General features: G+C 33.4%; 1 protein-coding gene across 12 annotated transcripts in view; it reads right to left on the reverse strand.

Annotated features, from left to right (window-relative positions):
- PPHLN1 (periphilin 1) overlaps positions 1-23,077 on the reverse strand; it is a 111,203-nt gene extending 88,126 nt beyond the window's left edge. For 2 of the 12 annotated variants that reach the window (XM_036236570.1, XM_036236565.1), the window contains exons 1-4: positions 22,990-23,060; positions 22,118-22,395; positions 12,622-12,713; positions 1,858-2,022 (exon numbers count right to left, since the gene is read on the reverse strand). In XM_036236570.1, coding sequence (XP_036092463.1) covers positions 1,858-2,022; positions 12,622-12,713; positions 22,118-22,157 — 297 coding nt within the window. In that variant the 5' untranslated portion in view covers positions 22,158-22,395; positions 22,990-23,060. Of the gene's footprint in view, positions 1-1,857; positions 2,023-12,621; positions 12,714-15,415; positions 15,459-18,063; positions 18,139-22,117; positions 22,396-22,711; positions 22,918-22,989 lie in introns of those variants that run through there. The other 10 variants (XM_036236575.1, XM_036236573.1, XM_036236566.1 and 7 more) reach the window with 9 other exon arrangements.
- Positions 23,078-23,082: the final 5 nt, after the last annotated feature.

Raw genomic sequence — 23,082 nt, forward strand, 5'->3', positions numbered from 1 at the left:
TTTCTCATCTTACCTCTCATTAAAACCATAATTAAAAACAATATAAAGAACCATCACTTACTGATAAGCTATATTAGAGCAAAATGCGGCACAAAGTTTAAAATTAATTAAGGAAAGCAAGTACATTTTATCCTCTAAGACATATTCTAAAAGATGCAAAAAAAGGAACTACATAGAAATCTACACCCAAATACTTTAAAATTATACATAAAACAATATAACGTGAATTAATCAGAAATACTGATTCAGGTAAAATAAATACTACTTTCAACTCCCTCTTTAGCATCACATACCCCTACTCTTATGTAACTAAAATGTATTCCTCATTTTCCTTCACAACATTAAATATAAACAAAAGAAAAACTCATCAACTATAATAAAATACTGGATCAAGTAGGTAGTTTGCTTTAGATAACTGAACTCTAGATAAAAATTAGTGTCATGAGAGTCCTAAAGATCTCAAGTGGGTTTGTTTGGAGAAAATTTAAAGAGAAAATGTTGTATACAGTATGAACAAACACAATTTGTAAAGATAATAAAAAAATTATTGTTGAGACACTTTTATGCCACAAGATTCTAGAAAAAATTATGTTCGTGAGGATTCAAATATAATTGGTCCAATGAATCCAAAATTCCCTCTCCACACTAAATGGCCACAGGATTTTCACAATAGGAATAACTTTATGCAAAGGCCAAATAGTTTCTTCATGAGACTACCTGGAAGAAGGGCTCTGATGGCAAAATCCAGTGTTTCTAGAATAGGGATAATGCATAATTACTTTTCAACACTGAATTCCTCTTCCTAAAGGAACAGCATGACATTTAAAAATTAAACAAAATAAAAATTAATTCTATGAAAAGTAAATAAGTTGTAACACCTCAAAATTTAAAAAAAAAAAAAAAACCAACAGGAAAACATTGAATATTCTCATTACCACTTTAGAATTATCAGGGTCACCATGATACAGTAGTAAGAGAACTGAACTCCCATATATACCCACCCTAGGTAAATCACCTTACCTCCATTTCTTCAAGTGTAAAGTAAGGAAACTAATTCCAATAGCCAATGTAAGGTCAAATTTTATCATAAGCAATGCTTGAATATGTACTGTTAACTACAATGCTATATAGTAGGGGAGGGAAAAAAAATGTAGAAAAGTCTAGGTAGGAGAGGAATGCTGTAAACATGCAAGCTGGGTCAAAAGAATTGCATAAAGAAACAGTTTCAATCAAGCTCAATGACATAATGCTAACATTAAATACATAATTATAGATTATTAAAGATGATCAAGAGAAACAAAATATAATAGCAATAGTAATAGAAATGATAGCAGCTAACATTTTATAAGTGCTTACTATAGAATAGGCAACATTTTGAGGGCTTTCTGATCTAAGTAGACTCTAATAATAACTTTAACAAAAATGAAACTGAGTCTTAACAACCTTAACCCAACCTCACCCACAGCATTTCATGATAAAAATAAAAATAATTATAAGTGGGCACATCAGTAAGAGATGGTAACTACCTGCTTATTACTTACTGAGTACCAAGGCAATAAATAGATTGCCTTTAACTACTTCTGTAAATCCTTGCCAGCTTGGGGGATAAAAAAGCAGGCTACTTGGAATTAATGTCATTTAGATAGAGCTATCCAGAGGGCTTACCCACTTTGTCCAGCACCCCAAAATTCTTGACTACCAGTTCCCATTGACAGCTCCAGTAGGCAATTCAACACAGCATCAAGCAGGAAGTGTTTATTTAACTGCCTTCATGGCCAGTCACATAAATTTCAAAAATTACATAATTTTTAAACTTATGAAAAAATAACAATTAGTACATGGGGGAAATTTACATACTCCTCTGTGAGGTGGACCACTTCTTCGAGCATGAGAAAAACTGCGGCCCTCGTCATATTCTCGGTAACCAACATGACTGTAATATCTATTGTAGCTTCCTTCACCAGGTCTGTCTAGCAGTGGTGGTTTCTTTGGCACAATATTAACTACTCTATGGTAGCCATCCTAAAACAGACAAAAAGAAATATATAAAAATCACTAATTTCTCTATTTGGTTTTGGAAAGGTTTTTTAAAAGCATAGGAGTTCTTATCCTTAATCAAATAGAGTAAATGTATAAACAAACAAAAAATGCATTAATGAGATAACATGAATATAACTAATAGTAAGGTCTTAACGTGGATTAAAGGAAATAAAATTGTTCAATGAAGAAAGCCAGGTGTTTAATAAAAAACATGCAGCAATGCAAAAAATCAATTATAAGTAAAAGAAAAAATACAATAGTATTGTTTTAATAAAAAATTAAACTACAAAAAGAGTGTTACAGCAACTCTAATCCCTAATTTCCTAGGAATTTTAGAAATAAAATCATTTAAGATAGCACACACCTTTGATCTACTGTCAAAGTATACTGTTAAGAAGAAATACAATATAGACTAGCTGTTACCAGAGGACTATAGACTAGTGGTTACTAGTGGGATGGGAAGGAGGGGCGAGCGAGGTGGACAGGGTAAAAAGGGTCAAATATAGAGGGTTGGGGGAGAGTGAATTGGGTAAAGGGGATCAAATATATGGTAGCTGAAGGAAACTGGACTTTGTGTGGTAAACACAATAAAATATACAGATGTCAAATTGTAATGTACACCTGAAAATTATATAATTTTTTTAACCAATGTTAACCCAATAAACTTAATTTAAAAAAATAAGAAATACAAGATTTTACACATAAGCAATAGTGAATTGGGAGGTAATACTGAGGTAGGAAGATGAAGAGGAAATATTTGCTATTCCTCCACAGCACTGACAGAGGAGATTCTGACTTTCCAGGTTTGGAAGCAAAATAAACCCAATATAAAATTTGAACAAATTTTCAAAGTAATATGTTAGTGTTTTAAAGTTTTAATAACAATAGGTTGTTTGTGGGGGTTGGAAAACTGAACAGAAGGAGACTAACACTTGTTTAAGGTTAGTAGCAGCTGTGAAGGGACTGAACAAAAACAATTATCAACAGTGAGAACTAGAGAGATAACAAAGCACAAACGTGCAAATAATCTGGTCTTGAGAACTCATGCTACCTTTCTATCAATATCAGATAAGAGATACATGAAAGAAATTGTCAAGCTATCAAAGTATAAGACATGATCAATATGAATTTGACAAAATAAAAAAAAATAACATAAAGCCCAACAGTCAGGACTGGATAGTTTACCATCCTAAGCCTCAGTTTCATCATCTATGAGATGAAATTAATACCTATACATACCCCATGGGGCTGTTGAGAGCTAAACAAAAAACAGTTTTTAAAGCACTTAGCACAGCAGCATAAACTAAGTGCTCAAAAATTGTTTGCTATTTTGATTACTACTTTTGTAAGTCTAAGTAAAATGTTAAATTCCTCAAACTATTTCCCTAAATTATTTCTTAGTATTAATAACTACAACTATTCAGTTAATAAATTATTACATCCTATTAAAACTTTCCAATGGGTAGGAAATTTGTCAGTGTGCTGGGAAAAATAAAATCCATAGTTCATATCTACTTGACAGCTGAAATGATCTACTAAATTATTTTCCATTGGGATAATAAGATGGTTTCCTTCTTTAGTATGTTAGATATTAAACTGTTAGGTATATTTTATACATTTATATAAAATGCAGTATACAATGAATTGACTCTTATAAACACTATCAGATTACAATTAAAAGCAAATATCGAGCTGCTAAAAAAAACTGGCATTAAACAAAAATTAGCAATATTACAATTCATCATTTTCTAATTCAAAATTTGTTATAAAGGTAGAATCACTGATTTCTCCAATTCCAAGAATCCATGAAATTCCATTCCACCATATCCTTGTTTGTTTATAGATGCTTATTTGAAAGGATGTGGAAGTGAGTATGTGTGTCTAAACACCTATGAATGGAGGGAGAACTCCTTACTTAACCAAACAGGCTGTTTCTTTGTTCAACTTCCCCAGTTACTAGAAAGTATTTCAGGATTCAAAAATGTTTATAGTAAAACTTTCAAAGAAGTAAAACTCAAATCACATTTACTTATATGTTTATGCCAAACAATAATTTTTAAAAAGTACTAATGACAGTTCTTGTATCTAGAAATAAAGATCAAATTTACATTCCCTTCATGTTTTGAGAAAGTGCTCGAGTATAAGTATATTATACCATCTCTACTCTACAGGAATCTGGTTTTAAAGAAAATTCCCTAGCTATATAAAAAGATTTAAGGAAATGAAGATGACTATAGGAGTCTGAGACAAAGCAAGACTGTATTTTCAGAGACATTTCATGTCTTATACAAATATACCATTCACAGATTTCTTTCTCTTTCCAATAAAATCTATAGTGAGGGGCAAAGATTTCAGACTTTTCTAAAAGCTTACATTATTAAGAAAGTTCAAACAATATTTTACATTACCTGCAATGCTAGACCTGAATGGAAATGTTATCACTGTTAGAAATTATTGTACAAACCTTACACTGAGCTATAAACATGTGATTTTCCTCTCTAAATGCTAACAAAAGTACACAAGTTTTCAGGCATTGATATGTTTGAAACCTCCATTTTAGCAATATCTTAGAAAACGATGGTATCATCGGTTTATATATGAAGCAGAAGTAAAAACTATGACTTTTAAAGTACATCTGAAAAGGATTTTAAGGATAACAGGATTATTTTCGATTAACCAAAAAGTGAACCCAATAGAATTAAAAATTTCTATTACTGAAAATGTGGGCATTTCAATTCTTGAGTTTGGACATTAAATCTCAATTTACCTCAATGAAATCAATTTTCATTGCTTCTGCTCATTATGAAAATATCTACAATATCACTATTAATTAAAAAGTTTAGAAATCAATTTAATACAATTGTTGCATAAGTATGATGTATCAATTTCCTGTGGATGTTACTATAATTTCCAAAAATAGTGTAGAATCTACAGATTTGCTCCTCCAAAGTTAGTATTAATGTATATGTAGCTTATTATAAAAATAATTAAAAAGCCTATTTTACTTAATCATTTATCTACTTGACAGGATGTAGAAAGCAAAATTTTGCATATAAAAAATACTTTTGTGAAAGCTATACTTCTATGAAATTTAGATTTTCATATTTGTCATCTTAGCAGTGAGACAATTACTACCAGGAGGCCTTCTGAGTTTCTGAAATAAGGACTGTTCAGTCTACTTATGCTAATGAAAATCTGATCAGATTAAGATACATACCAAATTAGTTTTGCAATTTTGAACTCTGAAATGATAATGGTATTTTGTTACAAAATAAGCAATTTCTTAATTTACTATGGATTCTAATTTAATATAACTACCTGAGAAATGCTTCCATTTTAGTCACCAAAAACACCAAATTTGATGGGTTTGTTTGATTCAATACATAAATCTATGTCAAAATTTCCACATTAATGTTTAGTCTCATTATTAGGCTGGGTACAAATTATGAGGATTATCATATTTCTTTAAAAACATTTATTATCCAATGTCATTAAAACATACTTTGCATGCATTCTAACACAAAAACATTTTTTTTAATAAAAATTTTTATACATAAACAGCCCCCTTAAACATTCTTATCTTTTAGAGACACACACTGAAATATTTACTTGCATTAGAACTATAGTATCTTGAATTTACTCAAAATAATCTGAGAGTGGAAAGTGGTAAAGGCATAGACAAAACAAGATTGGACCATAAGTTGAAAATTGCCACTTGGATGATCTGTCCCTGGAGAGTTTATTATATTATTTTGTCTATTTTCACATACTTAATTTTTGCCCTTATAAAAAGTCAAAAACAACTAAAACACACTAACCTACCAGCAAAGTATGATGGCACATGTAAATAGTCAATGCCATTACTTTCTAACACAATCAACTTAAGAGCATAAATGCAAGCCTCATGGACAGAAACCTTGGTCTTATTCACTGCTCTACTCCTGACACCTGGAACTGCACTTGGCACATGGTAAGCACCACACACATAATGTACATTCTACTTTGCTATCTCAATTTTATATCATTTTGCCATCACATACTTTCTACTAGAAAAGTACCAAACAAATCATAACTAAACTTAAAAATTCTATTACACAAGCTGGTAAACTTTTACTTTCATAAGCTCGAGGTTTCTTCACTATGATCCTTCATATTTTGTGACATTCATTTTTATTGTAGCACCTACTGGTTTAATTCGCTCGCTGAATTTTCAATGTAATATTGGTGTTTCTAGGTCATTTCAAAGGGAACAATGGGTCAAATACATGGGACATATTGTTATATAATATAGAGCCAAGAATTGATTATATCTTTCTGGAAATAGTGACAACAAAAACAAAGTTGTAATTCTGTAAGCCAAGAAAGTAAAACATCTCCTGGGTCAGCTCTAGACAAAGGAACACTACTAAATCAAAACTCAGCAAACATTTAAGATTCTGAATTTCATGTATGTAATTTTTACATTATAAAAAAGTTTTTTTAAAAAATTGTACTTTAGCTAATGATACGCATGCTTAAGTCATTAAAGGGAGTGCCCAAAGTTTGCTTTGAAATGTATGTGAAAATTAAATGGATTAAGTGGATTAACAAAGACAGATAGAAGGATAAATAGACAATAAAGCGAGTTCCGTAAAATGTTAATAGCTAAATGTAAGTGGTAAGTAAACAGATATAAAATATATCACCATAAAATTCTTTCGACTTTGCTGTATGTTTGAAAACTTTCATACTAAAATAGTGGTAAAAGTTGTACTTACATGAATAAACTTAAATGAACACTAGCTATATAAAATGTGAGGCATAAAGAGAACAGGAATTAAAACATGAATTTAACATGTAAAAGGGTTTCAGGAAATAAGTGGAAAGAAAGGGAATATTTCCATAGTAGTATATGGAATACGTACATAACTGAATTGCTAAATTAAGTAAACAACTATTTCAAGTTGGACAAAGATTTCTGGATTACGTTTTGGGTACCTTTATATTTGAGAATATATGGAACAGATATATGTATCATATATTCCCTACATGGCCTCCTCAGAAATTAACAAAATAATGTTCTGATTTCAATGAAGAATTTAGTTTTTATTTGTTAAACTCTCTATGATAAATAACCAATGGCAAATATTGTAGAAATAGTCAACTAATCCAAGAAAATACTGTTATATAACTACTTACCTATAAAGCCTAGTTATGTAACTCAAAATTGACTGAATGTAATAAAAAAAAAAATAAACTATTGCTGACATCACTATCCTCAATCTTTACAATTCCCGCTGCTACAAAGATTAGAAAATCTTTTAATATGTGTTTGTTAAAAGAACAGAAAAAGGCAGAGAGAAGTAGATACAATGCCTCCAGCCTCAATTTTACCATAATGCCCAGAGCACATGCTGCTAGTGTTTTGATCCTCATTTCCAAACTTTACAAACTCTAAAAGTTCTGAACCTTAAACTTGGCCCTATTTTAAAATAAATCAATGGAAAATGGACACTTTATGTTGCAACTTCATTGACAATGTTCCATATTACCTATCTGTTCTCCATCAAGCTAACAAGATGGACTCTCAAACTGGAAGTTTGCTGGTTATCTAAAAGTCATTCTGTCAGAAAACGTGATAAAGGCTAAGATCAGAAATCAGGCTCCTAAAAATTACAAGTTAAACAGGAGAAAGCATGCTTTTAAAAATAAGGGCCTTATAAGTTAAATGTAGGTATTGTGCAATAACCAATTTCCTCCTGATAGAAGAATGTGTACGTATGCTTATGCAGATTCTCTGCAGTGTACCTCTTTGGGCTTTATCTCCCATCTACCCAAGTTTAAGACAAAATAAAAGTTTCTGTGAAAACACCTTATAAAAGTAACTTATTGATGCAGGAGTAATTTTTAAAATGCTATAAAGTACTAAAATAATGATTGGTACATTTGTCAAGTTGTACACTGAGGATAAGCTTTCCAATACTCAAATTTTGTATGATTTAATACGGTCATCAAAATATGTGAGTGTCCAACTACCTTTCCAGGTTCATCAAAGCTAGAAGCTCAAAATAGCTGCTTTTATTAATGAGGTCATACTAGTGTAGTAGGTATCGTCTCAAGTTTCCCCTTCATGTCATACTTTATGTCATATTGAATAGTTCCTAAAATACATTTCTGATGTATCAGATTGGGAATGAATGTACAAAAGGGAGAAGGATAAAAAAAAGAAATGATAGTGGGTTCTTCTCACTTTTTCAAGAATTAACTAAAGTTATATATTTAGAAAAAAAATAATATGCCTTTTCAAAACTTTATATGAAATTTTTATTGCGGTATAACATACATACATACAAAAGTGTACAAATTATAAATGTACTCCTGGATAAATTTTCACAATTTAATCACACTGTGTAATTACCACCCAAATCAAGAGACAACATTCCTAGCAAAGCAAAAGCCTTCTTGTATTCTCTCTCAGTTACCACCTTTGTCTTACAAAATTAACCACTTTACTGTCTAGTTTGCTTGTTTTGAAAGTTTATATAAAACACACAGGATATACTTCTTTGTCTGGCTTCTTTCTTTCAGGGTTATGTTTGAGAGGTTCATACATGTTACTGCATTTGGCAGAGGTGCATTCATTCTCATTGTTACATGACTGCACAACTAATTTCATCTACAGTGCTGGACATTTGGACTATTGCCATTTTGGAATTCTCATGAAATATGCTGCTTCTGAATATTCTTGTACATGTCAATATGACACACCAATAGTTTTTAAAATAACATTAGTTGATCTCAGCTTTTTAAGTGTTTAATAGTTATGTCTTTATTATATCCGAAGTCAGAAATTATAACTTTACTTATTTACATTTCTAGTTTTAGTGTCACTTATCAAATACTTTAACTCAAGGAAGGATTCAGTGAGTCCATGAAACTAGATGTGAACATAAAATTACTTTTTCGCTTAAATGTAGGCAACGAACTTAACCACAACAGCAACAGCAATATCTGTGGCTTCATCACTTAAAGAAACCAGGTATCTGCAACAGCAGTAACATGATATAAAAATATCTTGAAATATCATTTACATTCAATCATTACTTTGAAAATATAGCAATGAAATCCCTATCACTAGCTCTTGATATTTAATGATCTACTAAAGAAATATATATTACATCACAAATTTGATTAATGGTTTAATAATTATATTCAAACGTAAGTGGTCTCCTTTAAGTCTGTGTATTTTATTTTACAGTTTTAAAAAGGTCATTCTGAGAAGTGATCCACAGGCTTCACCAGACTGCTAAAGAGACTCATGACACAAAAATATTAAGAACCTTCGCCTATGGCTTTATTTAACTAAAAGGTAGGTGTAACATAAAAGGCAAACGTATAATTTCCAAGAGCCATCAAAGGGACAATATGTTGAGGGGAAGAGATGGCTTTAAATTACTAAATTACAAAATAAGGCCTAGTTAAACAGAAAAAAAAAAAGTATGTCTGAGTCTTGAGGAAGGGGGAATGTGAGAATACATAAGGATTTATAAACTAGAAGAGGTTAACTGGGAGATGGAGAGACCAATCTAATGAAATTAAAAGAGGAAAACACAGAGAAATGAACCTGTACAAGGTCTGGGCATGTTCTGTGCTCTCAAATGAAGAAAAGCAATCTAGGCTTCTATACCTCTAGGAGAAACCAAGCAGCCAGAGAACTGAAATGAGATTTCCCTTTAAACAGTTAGAGACAGCTGAGTACAGCTAGTCTGATTTTAAAAGCAATTGCAGTATAAAACGTCTATCTTACTGCTGTTGAAATCATTTGTACAAAGGGAAAAGAGCATCTGTTTCACATTTACACACAAAAAACTGGTATAAAATGAAAAAGTTTGAGTTTGTTTAGATTTCACCACAATATCCTCATTCATTAAGGACTTCTATCACCTGTCATCTTTAGCTCAACTCCTGTCATGATCATCAGTGATTTCAGTGTTTACCTGCAATCTGCATTTCTTACTTGCATAGAAGAATAACCTGATGAACTTTTAAACAGCACTGATGTCCAGATCCTACTTGCAGATAATTATGACTTAATTATCTGGGATGGGGCCCAAACATCAGTACATTAAATGCTCCCTAGGGGATTTCAATGTACAGCAAGGATTGAGACCCTCTAATCAAAATCATCCAAAAATCTAGCTTCAAAGTTTTCTTGACCTCCACTCCAATTATCTTGACCCACCCTCTATTCTCACCACCATATACTGAACTTTAATCACCCAGAACTGTTCCATCTTGGCAACTCTACATTCCAAAATATCAACTGCCTTTCTGCCATACCCCAACTTTCTGGTCTTTGAGCCTACTAAGCCTTTTCAGTCCCTCAGCCCCTCACTTCTTTCAATCCACTTTCACTCAGTCTTACTTCCTTTCTTAAACAGTCCGTAACACATAATATAGTATCTCATAATTCTCTGGGTCAGAACCTATAATACTCTTATCTCCCTAGGTCCAGCACTCATCTCGCAATCTTAAATCAACACAACTTGCTTTCCCCACCTCTAAACTGGGCACCTAAGGTAATAAAACACATAATCCTGTGGACTGTCCCCCTATAAAATTCATGATTCACAAATTTACTGGCCTTCAGCAAGTCTTTTTAAACATCCCTGGTCAGGATACATCTGCAATAGCTATTCCAAAACTTCATTGCTGGCCTCAAGTGTCTCTCCACCTCCTCAACGTTGAACAAATGATCTTCCTACCTTGTACTCCGAAGAAAAACAAAGGCTATTAGACAAACTTCTCAAATCTATTCTCACTCAAACAATGACCTAATGTGATCTGAAGGACCTTTATTAGTCTTTATGACATTGATATTATATATAACTTATTACCCCATCTTAAAACACAGTCTTCCCCTGTTTGTTTAAACCAGCTCTATTGCCTGGCATAGCCCCTTGGCAGGCTCTCTCTGCTTCCAGTCTTAACAGCTCTTTAAGCTAACTTCCACTGCAATATGGTCTATAATATAACATAGCATGCACACAAAAGGCAGAATGGTGTAATAAAGGCTTTATATTGTAACTTTTCCCATTTCATCATGAGTACTTCCCATTGCCTGAAATTATATTTCTGTATATAAACCTCTGCCTACATTTTATGGTTTCTAAAACATTTTACTGGGTTCTATAAATGTTGTACCCTTCAACACTAAGTACTGTTTTGAAGGTTAGGAAATTTATATATAAAACCCATCACTTGTAAGCAGGCACTAGTTAAATGTATAAGTACAATAAATTAACATTTAAAGAAAGTTATTCCCTCTCTCAATGACCTTATTTAACAATTAGGAACCATGTCAATGTGCTAAATTTCAAAAAAAAAAAAAAAAGGAAAAAAGGCAATCCCCCAAATTTGAAAACTAAAATAAATCCAACTATATATCTAATTGGTGACATACCCACACAGAAAATTATCTTTGAAAAACAAATTCCTAATGGGACATAAACTTGAGCAGGTGGGGTTCTAAAAATTAAATTATTTTCTTGATGTCATCCCTTTTCCCATCTCTGCATTAGTCTTATATTTATCTATATCACTTGTTAACTCGTTCTAGGTAAAACAATAAATTTATCAAGTTGAAAAAAATTTGAATTGAGATTTTGATTAGAACCAAAGTCTATAAATTAACCTGGAAATAAATGATGTAGTAATAAGTCTGCTCATTCTGAAATATGGTAGGCCTTTTCATTTTTTTCTTCTTAAATCATTGTAGATCAACCCCAACTTAAGCTGTAACCTAGGTCAAATGACAACCTTGAAGATAACATCACCCATCTAAGGATTTACTTATAATATGTAAATTAAAAAATAACCAATATATAAACAAATATTTGTTCTCTTTGATGGTGTATAACGAATCCAAAATATATCCATATACCATGACCACAAATCCAATCTCCCGGTGCTTAGAATGGGCCTGTGCAAAATTTTTAAGACTGATGGCTTCTTGATCTTCCCCAAACCCTCCCTTAGGTCTTTATAGAGGATTTTGGGGAGAAAGTGCACATACTTATTCAAAAAACACTGAGTTCCTATTATGTGCCAGGTCCTAGATATAGTGCTGAGAATACAGAAATAAGCAAAATAGAACATTCCTTGAGAAAAGACCTGGTTCAAAATTCCCAATTCCCAAAGTGACGAAAGAGACAAGCAATAGGACTGCCTGCCACCCCTGAGCTGCCCCTATTTCAGTATTACATATCCAATTTGCAAACATTTTCGGGAATACAGAGACATAGGTGACAGCCAACAAGTGCTCAAATACTTTAAATGACCTTTATCAAATCTAAAATTTTCTTTACTAATTAAATTCAATATAAGCTCTCTATTTTAGAAATTTAAACAAGAAATATAAAATATGGATTTTCTACATAAATAAAATGTTGGTTTTCAACTTTTAAAAGATAAACTTTATATATCTATATTTCAACCTAGACTTGTAAATTTTTAGCACTTGAAGACTTTAAGAAGCCTGGCTTTGGTGTACCAAATTCACTTAAGATTCTAGGTTTTGAATTAAATGTAGAAACAACTTACGCCAGGGTGACTTCGAGGAGGTACTCGTTCTCTTGGAAGCCTTTCACAGTCATATCGTCCCCCAGACCACATTTCATCTCTTCTGTAAGCCACTAAAGAACAAAAAGGAAACCAAAGAATTATGTTTTTAAAAACATAATAGAGAAGATAAAGAACAAGTAAATGATTACTTTCTAAAGCAAATATTTTCCAGAGATACTAAAGAAAAAAAAAATGTGAGCAAAAGAAAAAAAGAATTAAGGCAATTCTTCCAATTTTGGAATTTTCTTTAAAACAACACAAGCCCCACCTTCCTTGGATTTCCAAGGAAGCTTCAACAAGACTGTTTCCATCAAGTGTGGAGGAAGATCCATAAGACCACAAATATTTCTTCATTCTCATATAGTAAAATTTTAAAAAGATTCGTTTTATGAATAGTTGAAAAAGCTATTTTTAAAGTTATTTAAAATCATCTTGGGGTGGTTTATACAATATTATTTTTTTTTCTTTTCTACATTCTTAGATCTTACATATTATATTATGCTCAATAGTCATTTTAACTGAAAAAAGGTATTAAAACAATCCTATAAAAACACAGCAAACACTGAAACAAACTACTCAATTTTTGTTTTTCATGCTATAAATTTATCTTAATGCAAAGGCACCCTCGTAAAACTTGAAATTAAAAGTTCTGTCAGCATTTTTCACATTTGGGATGCACAGAGAGGCCTGATACATTCTGGGTAGAAGCTAATGCAGTACATTACAGGGCCAGATGAAAACAGAATCTGTGAATAGGCAGAAGATAAGGCAAACAAGAGAGAAGATGAAAACAGGGTACAGGAAACAGCCAAATGTCATTTGTATAAAATGGAGAGACAGTAGACCAGGGGTTGGCAAATTTTTTTGTAAAGGACCAGAAAATATTTTCAGCCTTGTAGGTCACAGGTTTCTGTGACAACTACTCAATTCTGCTGCTAAAATATTAAAGAAGCAATAGACAATGTACATAAATGTATAGGTATGGCCACATTCCAATAAAATTTTATTTACAAAAACAGACAGGCAGCCTACAGGCAGTACCCTGACAACTCCTAGAGTAGGTGACATAAATGGTTAGCAGAGTAGAACCAGGAGAGCATGAAATAATCATGGAACAAGTTCTGAGCCAAAAACTGTGAACCATCTTGTTGTGTAGAAGGATGATCATGAGCAAGAAGTAAAAATGGGACTAAGCTTAGTTGGGTTCTTTTTGTACATTGAAAATAGGGCAACAAGTCCAAATGCATAGGCCACAGATCTGTGAAGAAGGAAAATATTTCAGAGAAGACATGTCAAAAGATTTTTGGTGGCTCTTTATGATGCAATACTAAGGGTGGGGAAAAAGGATGGTCAACCCATTTTGGCAGTATAAAATTCTAATAGTTTGGGTTAATGTAGGCTGAGGAAAACATAAAGGCTAAAAGATAAGAGAGTATTTTTTGACATTATCATAGTATGAACGATCTTAATTTTCTCTAATACAAACAGACCCCCTAAAATGAATTAACTAACGAAGGATGCCTAGGGAAATTTTAATTTCTTTAAGTTATACATTAGCTATTAACAGTATGCATATATCAACCTGAATTCTAAGTCTATCATCAGATATCATTAATGATGTTATTTCAAAGTAACTAGTCTATTAGGTACAATAATTGATGGAAGTTAAAAAGTTAGAGTTTGTCAACATTACTTCTCTCCCACCTTTACTGAACACATCGAAGGTTTCAGTCTAAAGTGTAAGGTTTATCCTATGTAAGACACAATGCAGAAAAATAGTAACAGCAGCAAATTGAAATTATATCACAGGAAAAAATCAACAACCCAAAAGAAAAATGGACATATAATATGAAGACAGTTCACTTAAAAAAAAAAAAAAAAGGCTCAATCTTTTGAGATGCTCAACTTTCTTCAAAATGAAGAAGATAAAAGCTAAAACTACAATGCAATACCAATTTTCACCCAAAGCTCTGCAAAAATACAAAGTGCTTTGAAGACAGTAAGAAAAGCAACACTCTTATACATTAATGAAGGAAGTATAATTTGGTACAACTGGGAACAATTTGGTGATATTTATTAAAAATGTTAAATGCACATACACTTTTACCTGGCAATTCCACTTCTATGTACAGTTGCATATGTGCACCACAAAGATAGAAAGCAACCTAAAATGTCCTTCAGGAGGATATAGATTGAATAAAGTGTTATATATATTCATATAAAGAATACTGAGCAAACCATTTTGAAGAAAAGTAATCCTATATATAACAATATAGAAAGATTGCCAAGATACACTGCTAAATAAAAAAAAGCAAAGGGCAAATTAACATGTAGAGCATGGTGTCACTTGTAATGGAAAAAAAGGCAGGGTATAAATATATATGCATCTGCACAGACTTCTGGGAGTATAAACAAGAGAATGTTACAGAGCCTATCTCAGGGGAGTATTGAGTGGCTGGGGTATAGCAGGGCAAATATTTTCACTGCATAATATTTTATACATTCTATTATCCATTATAAAAATAACTGTTTTTAAAGGTCCTAAAAATTATTTAATAAGCATATTGTGTCAAGTGATGGCAAAAATTATAAAATAAATTAATAAACTAATGGAGAACATAAGTAGAAATAAGATTTTGATTAATGAGAAAGAAAATTAAACTATGAGAATTCTAAAGAAGTACTACATAGTTTCTTAACTAGATATAACAGTAAATTATTAAAATGTATTGGCTTGTCACAAAAATGTAAGAATAACTACTATACTACTTACTTGAGTCCTTTCAGGAGTCAAATTTAAAGTTTTCAACAATCTCCTGTAGGAGGGGAGGAAATACAGACATAAGGATTTGTGTCTGTATAAATCAACCAATGGAGAAAAATAATTAGATCTTCATTATTTGTATAAATAAAACTCACAAAAAAAAAATTATGGGCATTAACAAGTAAACTCCCTTTAAACACACCTTTGAAAACAGAAGATATTATTTTGACCACTAGAGGCCACCTAGTTTTCATAAGACTAAAATTATGTTAGAAGAATTCTAGTCCAAATTTTGCCAGTTGAAAGCTAGACATTTCTTATCCTTATCTCTGAAAGGAATGTACTAGATGTTTAAACAGACCATTTTTATCTAGAATATTAAAAACACTGGCTTTAAATACTACATATTTAAAAAAAATCTGTCACCCTTAGTCTGGAAGTCCCTACAGTTTTATATTGGCATTAAATGTCCCATGTTTAAAAGTAATCAAGGTGACAATCACCAATTAATCATAGAATACTAACTTAAAAAAAAAAAAAACTAGACAGTGAAAATTTTCCCCAAAATAAATAAAGTGCACTTAACCAGCTTAGGTAAAATAAAAAACAAAACAACAAAAAAAATAGGCAATGTATGATTCATGATGAAAATTGTGAATCTATGAAATAGTCTTACCTTTAAAAAAAAAAAGTGAATCTAAATCTACTTGACTGTAGCTCTACCTAACACTTTATAAGAAATTCAAAGGATAGAGGAGTTTGGCTCTATTACTGAAAGAGTAAACTCACCTAAGTTTACCTAGATGCTGCACAGAGATTTCGTGAAGTGCCTCAGGAGGAGAGTACAGAAATAAAACTATATTTATAGTCTTAAATGTATAGGTTATTCCCAATCGTGTTGCCTTTTTCTGTCTGGCAGTTTGGAATACAACAATTTTGTTTTAATTACTGCAAAGTATTTCAACTCTAATTAATTAATCCGCAATCTATAGCTTAAAAAAAATAGCAATAAATTAAAAATGTATAACTTTGATGAAAACCTAGCAACTGGAAACAAAGCAGCTAGAATAAGGTGAAATAAACATATAGGAAGTCAAAATAGGATTGTCTAGAATATATATATCGAGAGACAAGTAACCAATTAAATTTGTATGTGGAAGAGCTAAATATTAATGATTAAATCAAAGAGCTAAAATTCTGAGCTGCTTCAACAAATGGAAGCAGAAAAAAACCTAAAGTAAATTTATCTGATGTGGAGTTAAATGGGTATGTTGCTTTATTTGGGAAGATGCAAAGTGTTGAATGGTGATTGTTGTACAACAATATGAATGTAAATACCACTGAACACTCAATGGTTAAAATGGTCAATTTTATGTATGTTTTACTACAATAATTTTTTTAAGTGAACTTCTCTAGTATCAAACTCCTAACTTAATTTGCTAAATGGAACAATCACTTCTGTAGTGTATCGATCTGTATAATGAACTTAATTTCTACAAGAAATAAATAGTATCCACAAAACAGCTAGATACCGCACTATCGTTATCACATTTCCAAGTCCTCCAGTTAATCCTATAACAACTTTGCATATTTGATTCCATACCTGATGATGTCCCAATGGAGTACTGACCTTACATGAGCTATAGAAATCAGTTTCCAGTAGAAATGTTTAGTAAATTCTATTTACTTTAAAAAGCAGACAATTTTTAAAGATCTTAATTTAAATTTTCAATTACTGTCTATATGGTGATTCATTTTATAAAGAGATATTAGTCTCCTCTACAAAAAACAATAAATTACTTAAATGTCTATAATAGTGATTAAATGTACACATTAGGCTATAAAGTAATCCCCTTTAATCAATTTTTTCATTTTTTTAAGTTATCTCTTACTGGTGAGTGTACTAAAATATTAATATCTTTACAGAATCTGCAGGTAGTTTCTAAATGTCCTCTTACCATACCTATGCTATTTTTACAAAACAGCAATATCAGAATATGATGCTTCACTGTTATATAAGTTACTGTATTTTCAGGATAAAGAATATAAAAATAGAATACAATATAATGGTGTTCTATTATTATAAATTAGAGAATGGTGTAGCCAAATAATTAGCATTCAAGAGAATAAAACACACACACACACACACACACACACACACACACACAACAAACAGCACTGGTGAGGTCCACATCAAATTATTAAACTTCTCTCATCCTTAACGAATCTATATAATTGGGTCAAGAATATAAATAGAAGATTCCACATCAACTTTGTATTGCTAGTAAAAGAGAAGACGGTTTGGTGATTACATACAAAAGAATGAACATGGACTGTAAAGAAGATGAGCATTAAGCTGGATCTTAAAATTAAGACAACAAAAGGGAAAAGGTATTAGAGGAGGAGGATATGATGATGAAAGTATTGCAGAGTAATCAAGAGAAAGAATGTTATATCATCTAAAATTCAAATAGCAACGAGTAATTTTCAAAGGATTTTAAAACAGTTGATGAGTACTGCAATCTTCTGATTAGTAGTACATAATGTTTATGATATTAACCAGATTTAGGAAATTGACCCATCCTGTAACTAGAAGCCACATCAGCTAAATTTAAACAAAGGTTTCCTATGCCCGGTGAAGTGATCATGTTACTTACCTTGTCATCACTTCACTAACTTCCTCCCATTAGTGGAGTCTCAGAAGTACTCCAGTAAAGTTGTCTGATCCAATAAGATATAAAAACTGAAGAATACAACTGAAAAATGAAAGGACCCTCTACATCACAATTAGGTAGATAACAGATTTAGAATACAGTGTCCAGAATGTAAGCTTCATTTAGAAGTTTGCTAATAACTGGTTCTAGATTTTTAAAAAACCTCATTCTCTTTTTAATATAACCTACCTACCAAATTCGAAAATGTTGTTTTCGTACCACTAATCATCTAAGATATCAATTAATTTACATTTGATGCATATTATTGGTCCCTCACTACTAGGATTATTAGCTATATAAAAACAGGATCTCTGTGTTGTTTACTGATTAACATCAAGCAACTAGAACAACTTGCACAACCTATGTGCTCAGTATTCATGGAGTGAATTTATTAATGCTGGTAACATGCTCCCTTTAGATAAACTATTCCTACATCTCCACTTCCATCCTGAGTCCTTTCAAGAGTATGTCTCACAGACACCTCTAACTTAAAATGCCAAAACAGTTCTTCACATCTCAGAAACCTGCTTTATCTCCTGTCTTCCTCATTTTGGTCAATGACACCACCAGGTACCCAAAGGCCCAAATCAGAAACCGGAGTCATCTCAATATATAAAGCTCGTGTGTCTACATTTACCTGTCCCTGCTGCCAATATTTTGTTCAGGTTCTCTTAATTTAGCCACTGGATGCCCCAGTAGTGAAACACTGGTCTCCCTCCTTCTGGGGTCACCTCCCCCACCCTGCGAGCTACAGCCAGAGTGTTCATTATGATAAGACATCTGATTTAAAAATCTGTGGTTCCCCATATCCTAAAGAATGAAGTCTCAACCCTAAAACTTTAAAAAGGCTTCCTCAACAGTTTCCAGAACCTCCAGACATATCACCTACTTCTCATTCTGCAAGCATCCCATGATTTCTCACCACACCTTGGCATGCTTCTCCCCTGCCTAGAATAATTTTTCTTCTACTTAACCTGCCTTCACCCTCTAATCTTCCTCATTCAGCTCAAAGGTCAGTTTTTGTTATACTCTTTAGAAAGAATAAAGTTGTTCCTTTCTTAGGCCTCTTAAAACACCCTGGAGTAATAGTACAATATAACATCATATTCAATTTACTTTTCTTCCTCTTCTCCTTCCCAAACTAAATACCACTGCAGAGGCACACTCTGTGTACCTCTTACTCCTGTTGCTTAGCAAAGGTACTTATTAAATGTTGGCAAAATAAATAAACATAATATTCATATGAGCGCTATTCTGGGAAACGTCAATATTATGGACCTTTCAATTATTCAAAAACTTCCAATAAGCACTATTAGATTACAGTTCCTGTTACACTTCTCATGACACTTGTCATTTCATTTTTGAGCAAAAGGTACTAGAGAGACTCTTTTAGCTCTACAACCTAAAGCAGTGATTCTCAACCTTGGCTACACACCTAAAGAGCTTTAAAAAATACTGAAGCGCAGGCTCTATCCTGACATTCCTATATAATTGGTCTGGGGTAAGACCTTGTCACTTTTTAAAAATCTTATCTCAAGATGAAATCCAATGATCTATAAAGCAAGGTAAACAGATTCCTAACATATTAAATTGAAACAAGAAGCTTTTAAGGGCTGCCTTGAACCTAAAAAAAACTACATAATACTATTTCTATTGGAAATGTTTAAAATTCCAGACAACTAAATTAAAAATGAACTTTAGAACATAATTATTTAAGGTCTGTGGAAAAAACTAACATTGATGCCAATTTAAATGACCAGAACAGATCAAAGTATAGACTAGAATCATTGTTCAGTGCTCAGGGATAAATGCAGGCAATGAAAGTTAAGAAAGCCAAGAAAATTTAAATAGAATCTTGATAGATAGCTTAAATGTGGATAACAATAGTGAACAAAATCCAAGAAAAGGGAAAGGAATTAAGGAAGACAATGTGTACATAAGAAAGATGGAACTGATAAGAAAAGATTCTCATTGCAAAGAAGTAGGAAATAGATCTGCATAGGTATTCAACAAGCTTTTCTTTCTTTCCCTAAAGTAGGTATTCTCTCTCCCACTCCAGATAAAACATGGAGGTTCTAAAAAACTCAAATCCCAGAACTGAATGGAGCCTGGAATCAGACTGAGGCCTGCATGACTTTAAAGCCCAAGCCCTTTCCAACATATCACATTGCTTTACAAATGACAGGGGTAAGGCCAAGAGAGAAAAAATTCCAGGGCATTAAATGGTAAAACATAGCAAAAAAAAAAAAAAAAAAGTTAGAGGTGCTAGCTACAGGCTTTTAAGTTTAGAAATAAGGTGTGAGGGGGAACTATGTCATTTCAGAAGATTATCCTGGCAGTTAACAAAATAGATTAGAAGAGAAAGAGGTTAGAGCAAAGGAGACCATTAACTTCATAATGAACCATATATCGGCACTGGGAAAGTAGTGCATTCTCTACTAGTTTCACAAGTTACTTGAATTTTCAATGCTTTTTAATACTTCTAAGACCCACCACATTGCATTAAATACTTATAGTAGGAGATTCTTGATTGTCCATTGTAAATGATCAAGTAACTAAAATTATACAAGTGGACAAAAATACCAGATGTTTGATTATAGATATTTACAAATCAAAATCTTATTTCACATCTAGATGTAAGTTGGTCTTAATTGGTCAGCCTCTTTCTAGTTTTTTACCCTCCATTTCGCCCTTAAGAAGGATACTCAATTCACTTTGCTAATACATCATTTATATCTGGTTTCCCTGATCAAGAATAGCAAACCCAAACTTCTCTGCCCTCCAAATCCCCCCTCTATTATCTCGCTTAACTTCCTGTTCTCTCCAGAAGGATCATTCATACCACCCTCCTCACTGTGCCTCAAAGTAATACACAACTACCCTGGAGTTGTATGACTTATTTCCCAAACTGGAATATCTCTTTCCATTCTCTCATTCAACTTCCAATCATCTATCAAGGCCCAGTTCAAAATCTATTATTCTCTACAAAGCCCATTTCTAAACCTTGAAACACTTAAAAGATTCCAAACTGGTGACTGATAAACCACATGTGACTTGTGTTTGGCCCAAGTTTTTTTAATTAAATTTTATTACTCTCACGAAACTTAAAAACTAGAAGCTATCACTTAAAATAAAAACTGTATTTTAAACTTTCCTTGAAAAAACCCGATGCTCTGCCAATACTGGGATCATATACTCACATAGCTACAATGAGCTGTAAATGACTACTAGCTGACCCTCTCAAACGGTTCTTACATCAAGTCAGGAGATGACGCTCAACTGCCTAACTTCTGAGACTGTAACTGCAACATTACAATCACTCAAGAAATACCTGACTGCCTATTAAGCACTGGAGTCACAAAAAATAAACAACGAAAATAAACAAACAAAACAAATACAGTCCCTCCCCTACAGTCCAGCTTCGTAGGAAAAGGCAGAGACAAGCAATTAAAATACATGTGATAAGTGCTATGATGAGGGATATAGAGGGCACTTAGCACATGGCTAGGTTGCCCAACTCTGCCTACAGGAAGTCAGGGAACATTCCTGAGAGAAACTGACAGCTACAGTAATCTTTAGCAGACACAGGAATGACTCAGAGATAGGGGAGGTCAGGGAAAACAAATGCCACAGAGGGAGAAGCACCTTTGCAAAAACCCTAAGGGGAGACAAAAGTATTTTGAGGAAGTGAAATCAGTTCAGTATGGCTACAGCCATCACCTAACCTTCAATACAGGTATCAGAGAGGCTTACTCGAAACAGCTGGAGGGAAAAAGCCAAGTATTAGGGTCAGGAGATGAAAAACAATTTCAGTAAAGTGGATGAATCACTATGTAAGTTTGTCAAGCAGGGAATAGAGGTTTTGGAGAGCACAACTGTGTTGAGGGGTGAAATACGGAAGAAAAGGAGGGAGAGGCAGTGATAGCCTAAATCACAGAAAGGGGAAGCACGAAGCAGCATGGGGAAAAGTAAAGGATAGAAGACCAAAGGGGCTTACATCTTGGGCGGTAACCAAGGATAACAGGGATATGTAGCATGGTAGTTTTGGCTCGCCACAAGTTTGCCAATTGAATTAGTTCCAGCGGTCCCCTGGTGGACGTGGAGGCATTCAGGCCTCTCAAAATTCAGTTGCACCCTGGCTGGATTGTACTTCCGTCTCTCTAGAAGACATCATCAGCTTCAGTCTGGATTGACTGTGCAGGCTCCAGGATAGGCTCTGGGTTCCATGCCGCTGGCACGCAGGCTCCCATGGAGTGAGGCCTGGTCTGTAATGTGCTGGTGGGTAGAAGTTAAGTATAAACTACCTTGCATTATTTTCTGATTTTTCTTTAGGAATGATGGGCCTGTCTGTATACAGCCTCTTAGGGGGAAAAAAGCAGTGTATGCCCATTATAGATTTACAGGAAGAAAAAGGGTGCCAAAAAGTTCAACGTTTGTCCATACCAATACTTAAGATGAATCATTCCTGAATCCAAGTCTCCCCAACTAGATTAAGATAAACACCGGGAAAAGGCCTGCTTTACACTTTTTTGTAACTCTCAAAGTGCCTAAAACCGAACTGGGTTACGTCGAACACATTCTGGGAACTTACCGACTTCCTAACTAATCTGGGGTCGTTAAGACTTCTTTTTGCACAGTAAGGCGCTAAAGAGAAGCGAACCTATATCTCAGACTTAACACTTTCCTTTATTCCAAACTCGACTACACCTCTCCACCCTCAATCGCAGGGGCAGAATTGTTACACGATTCAAATACAGCGGGAGACTCCAGGTCGCGCCGCGGAAGGCGCCCGCCTGCCCACCGCCACCCCCGCTCGTCTCCCCTCGCGCCTGTCGCCGACAACTTGTCGCAAAGGTAAAACGCGCTCACCAACTGTAGGTTATGGGGAGACCCCGTAAAAGTGATAGCCCGCTCGTCGCCGCTCTCCAGCCAGGCACTTCCGGCGCGCGAAGAGACGTCAGC

Source organism: Rousettus aegyptiacus, unplaced genomic scaffold (genome assembly GCF_014176215.1).
Source record: "Rousettus aegyptiacus isolate mRouAeg1 unplaced genomic scaffold, mRouAeg1.p scaffold_m13_p_2, whole genome shotgun sequence".
In the NCBI taxonomy this organism is placed as follows: domain Eukaryota; kingdom Metazoa; phylum Chordata; class Mammalia; order Chiroptera; family Pteropodidae; genus Rousettus; species Rousettus aegyptiacus.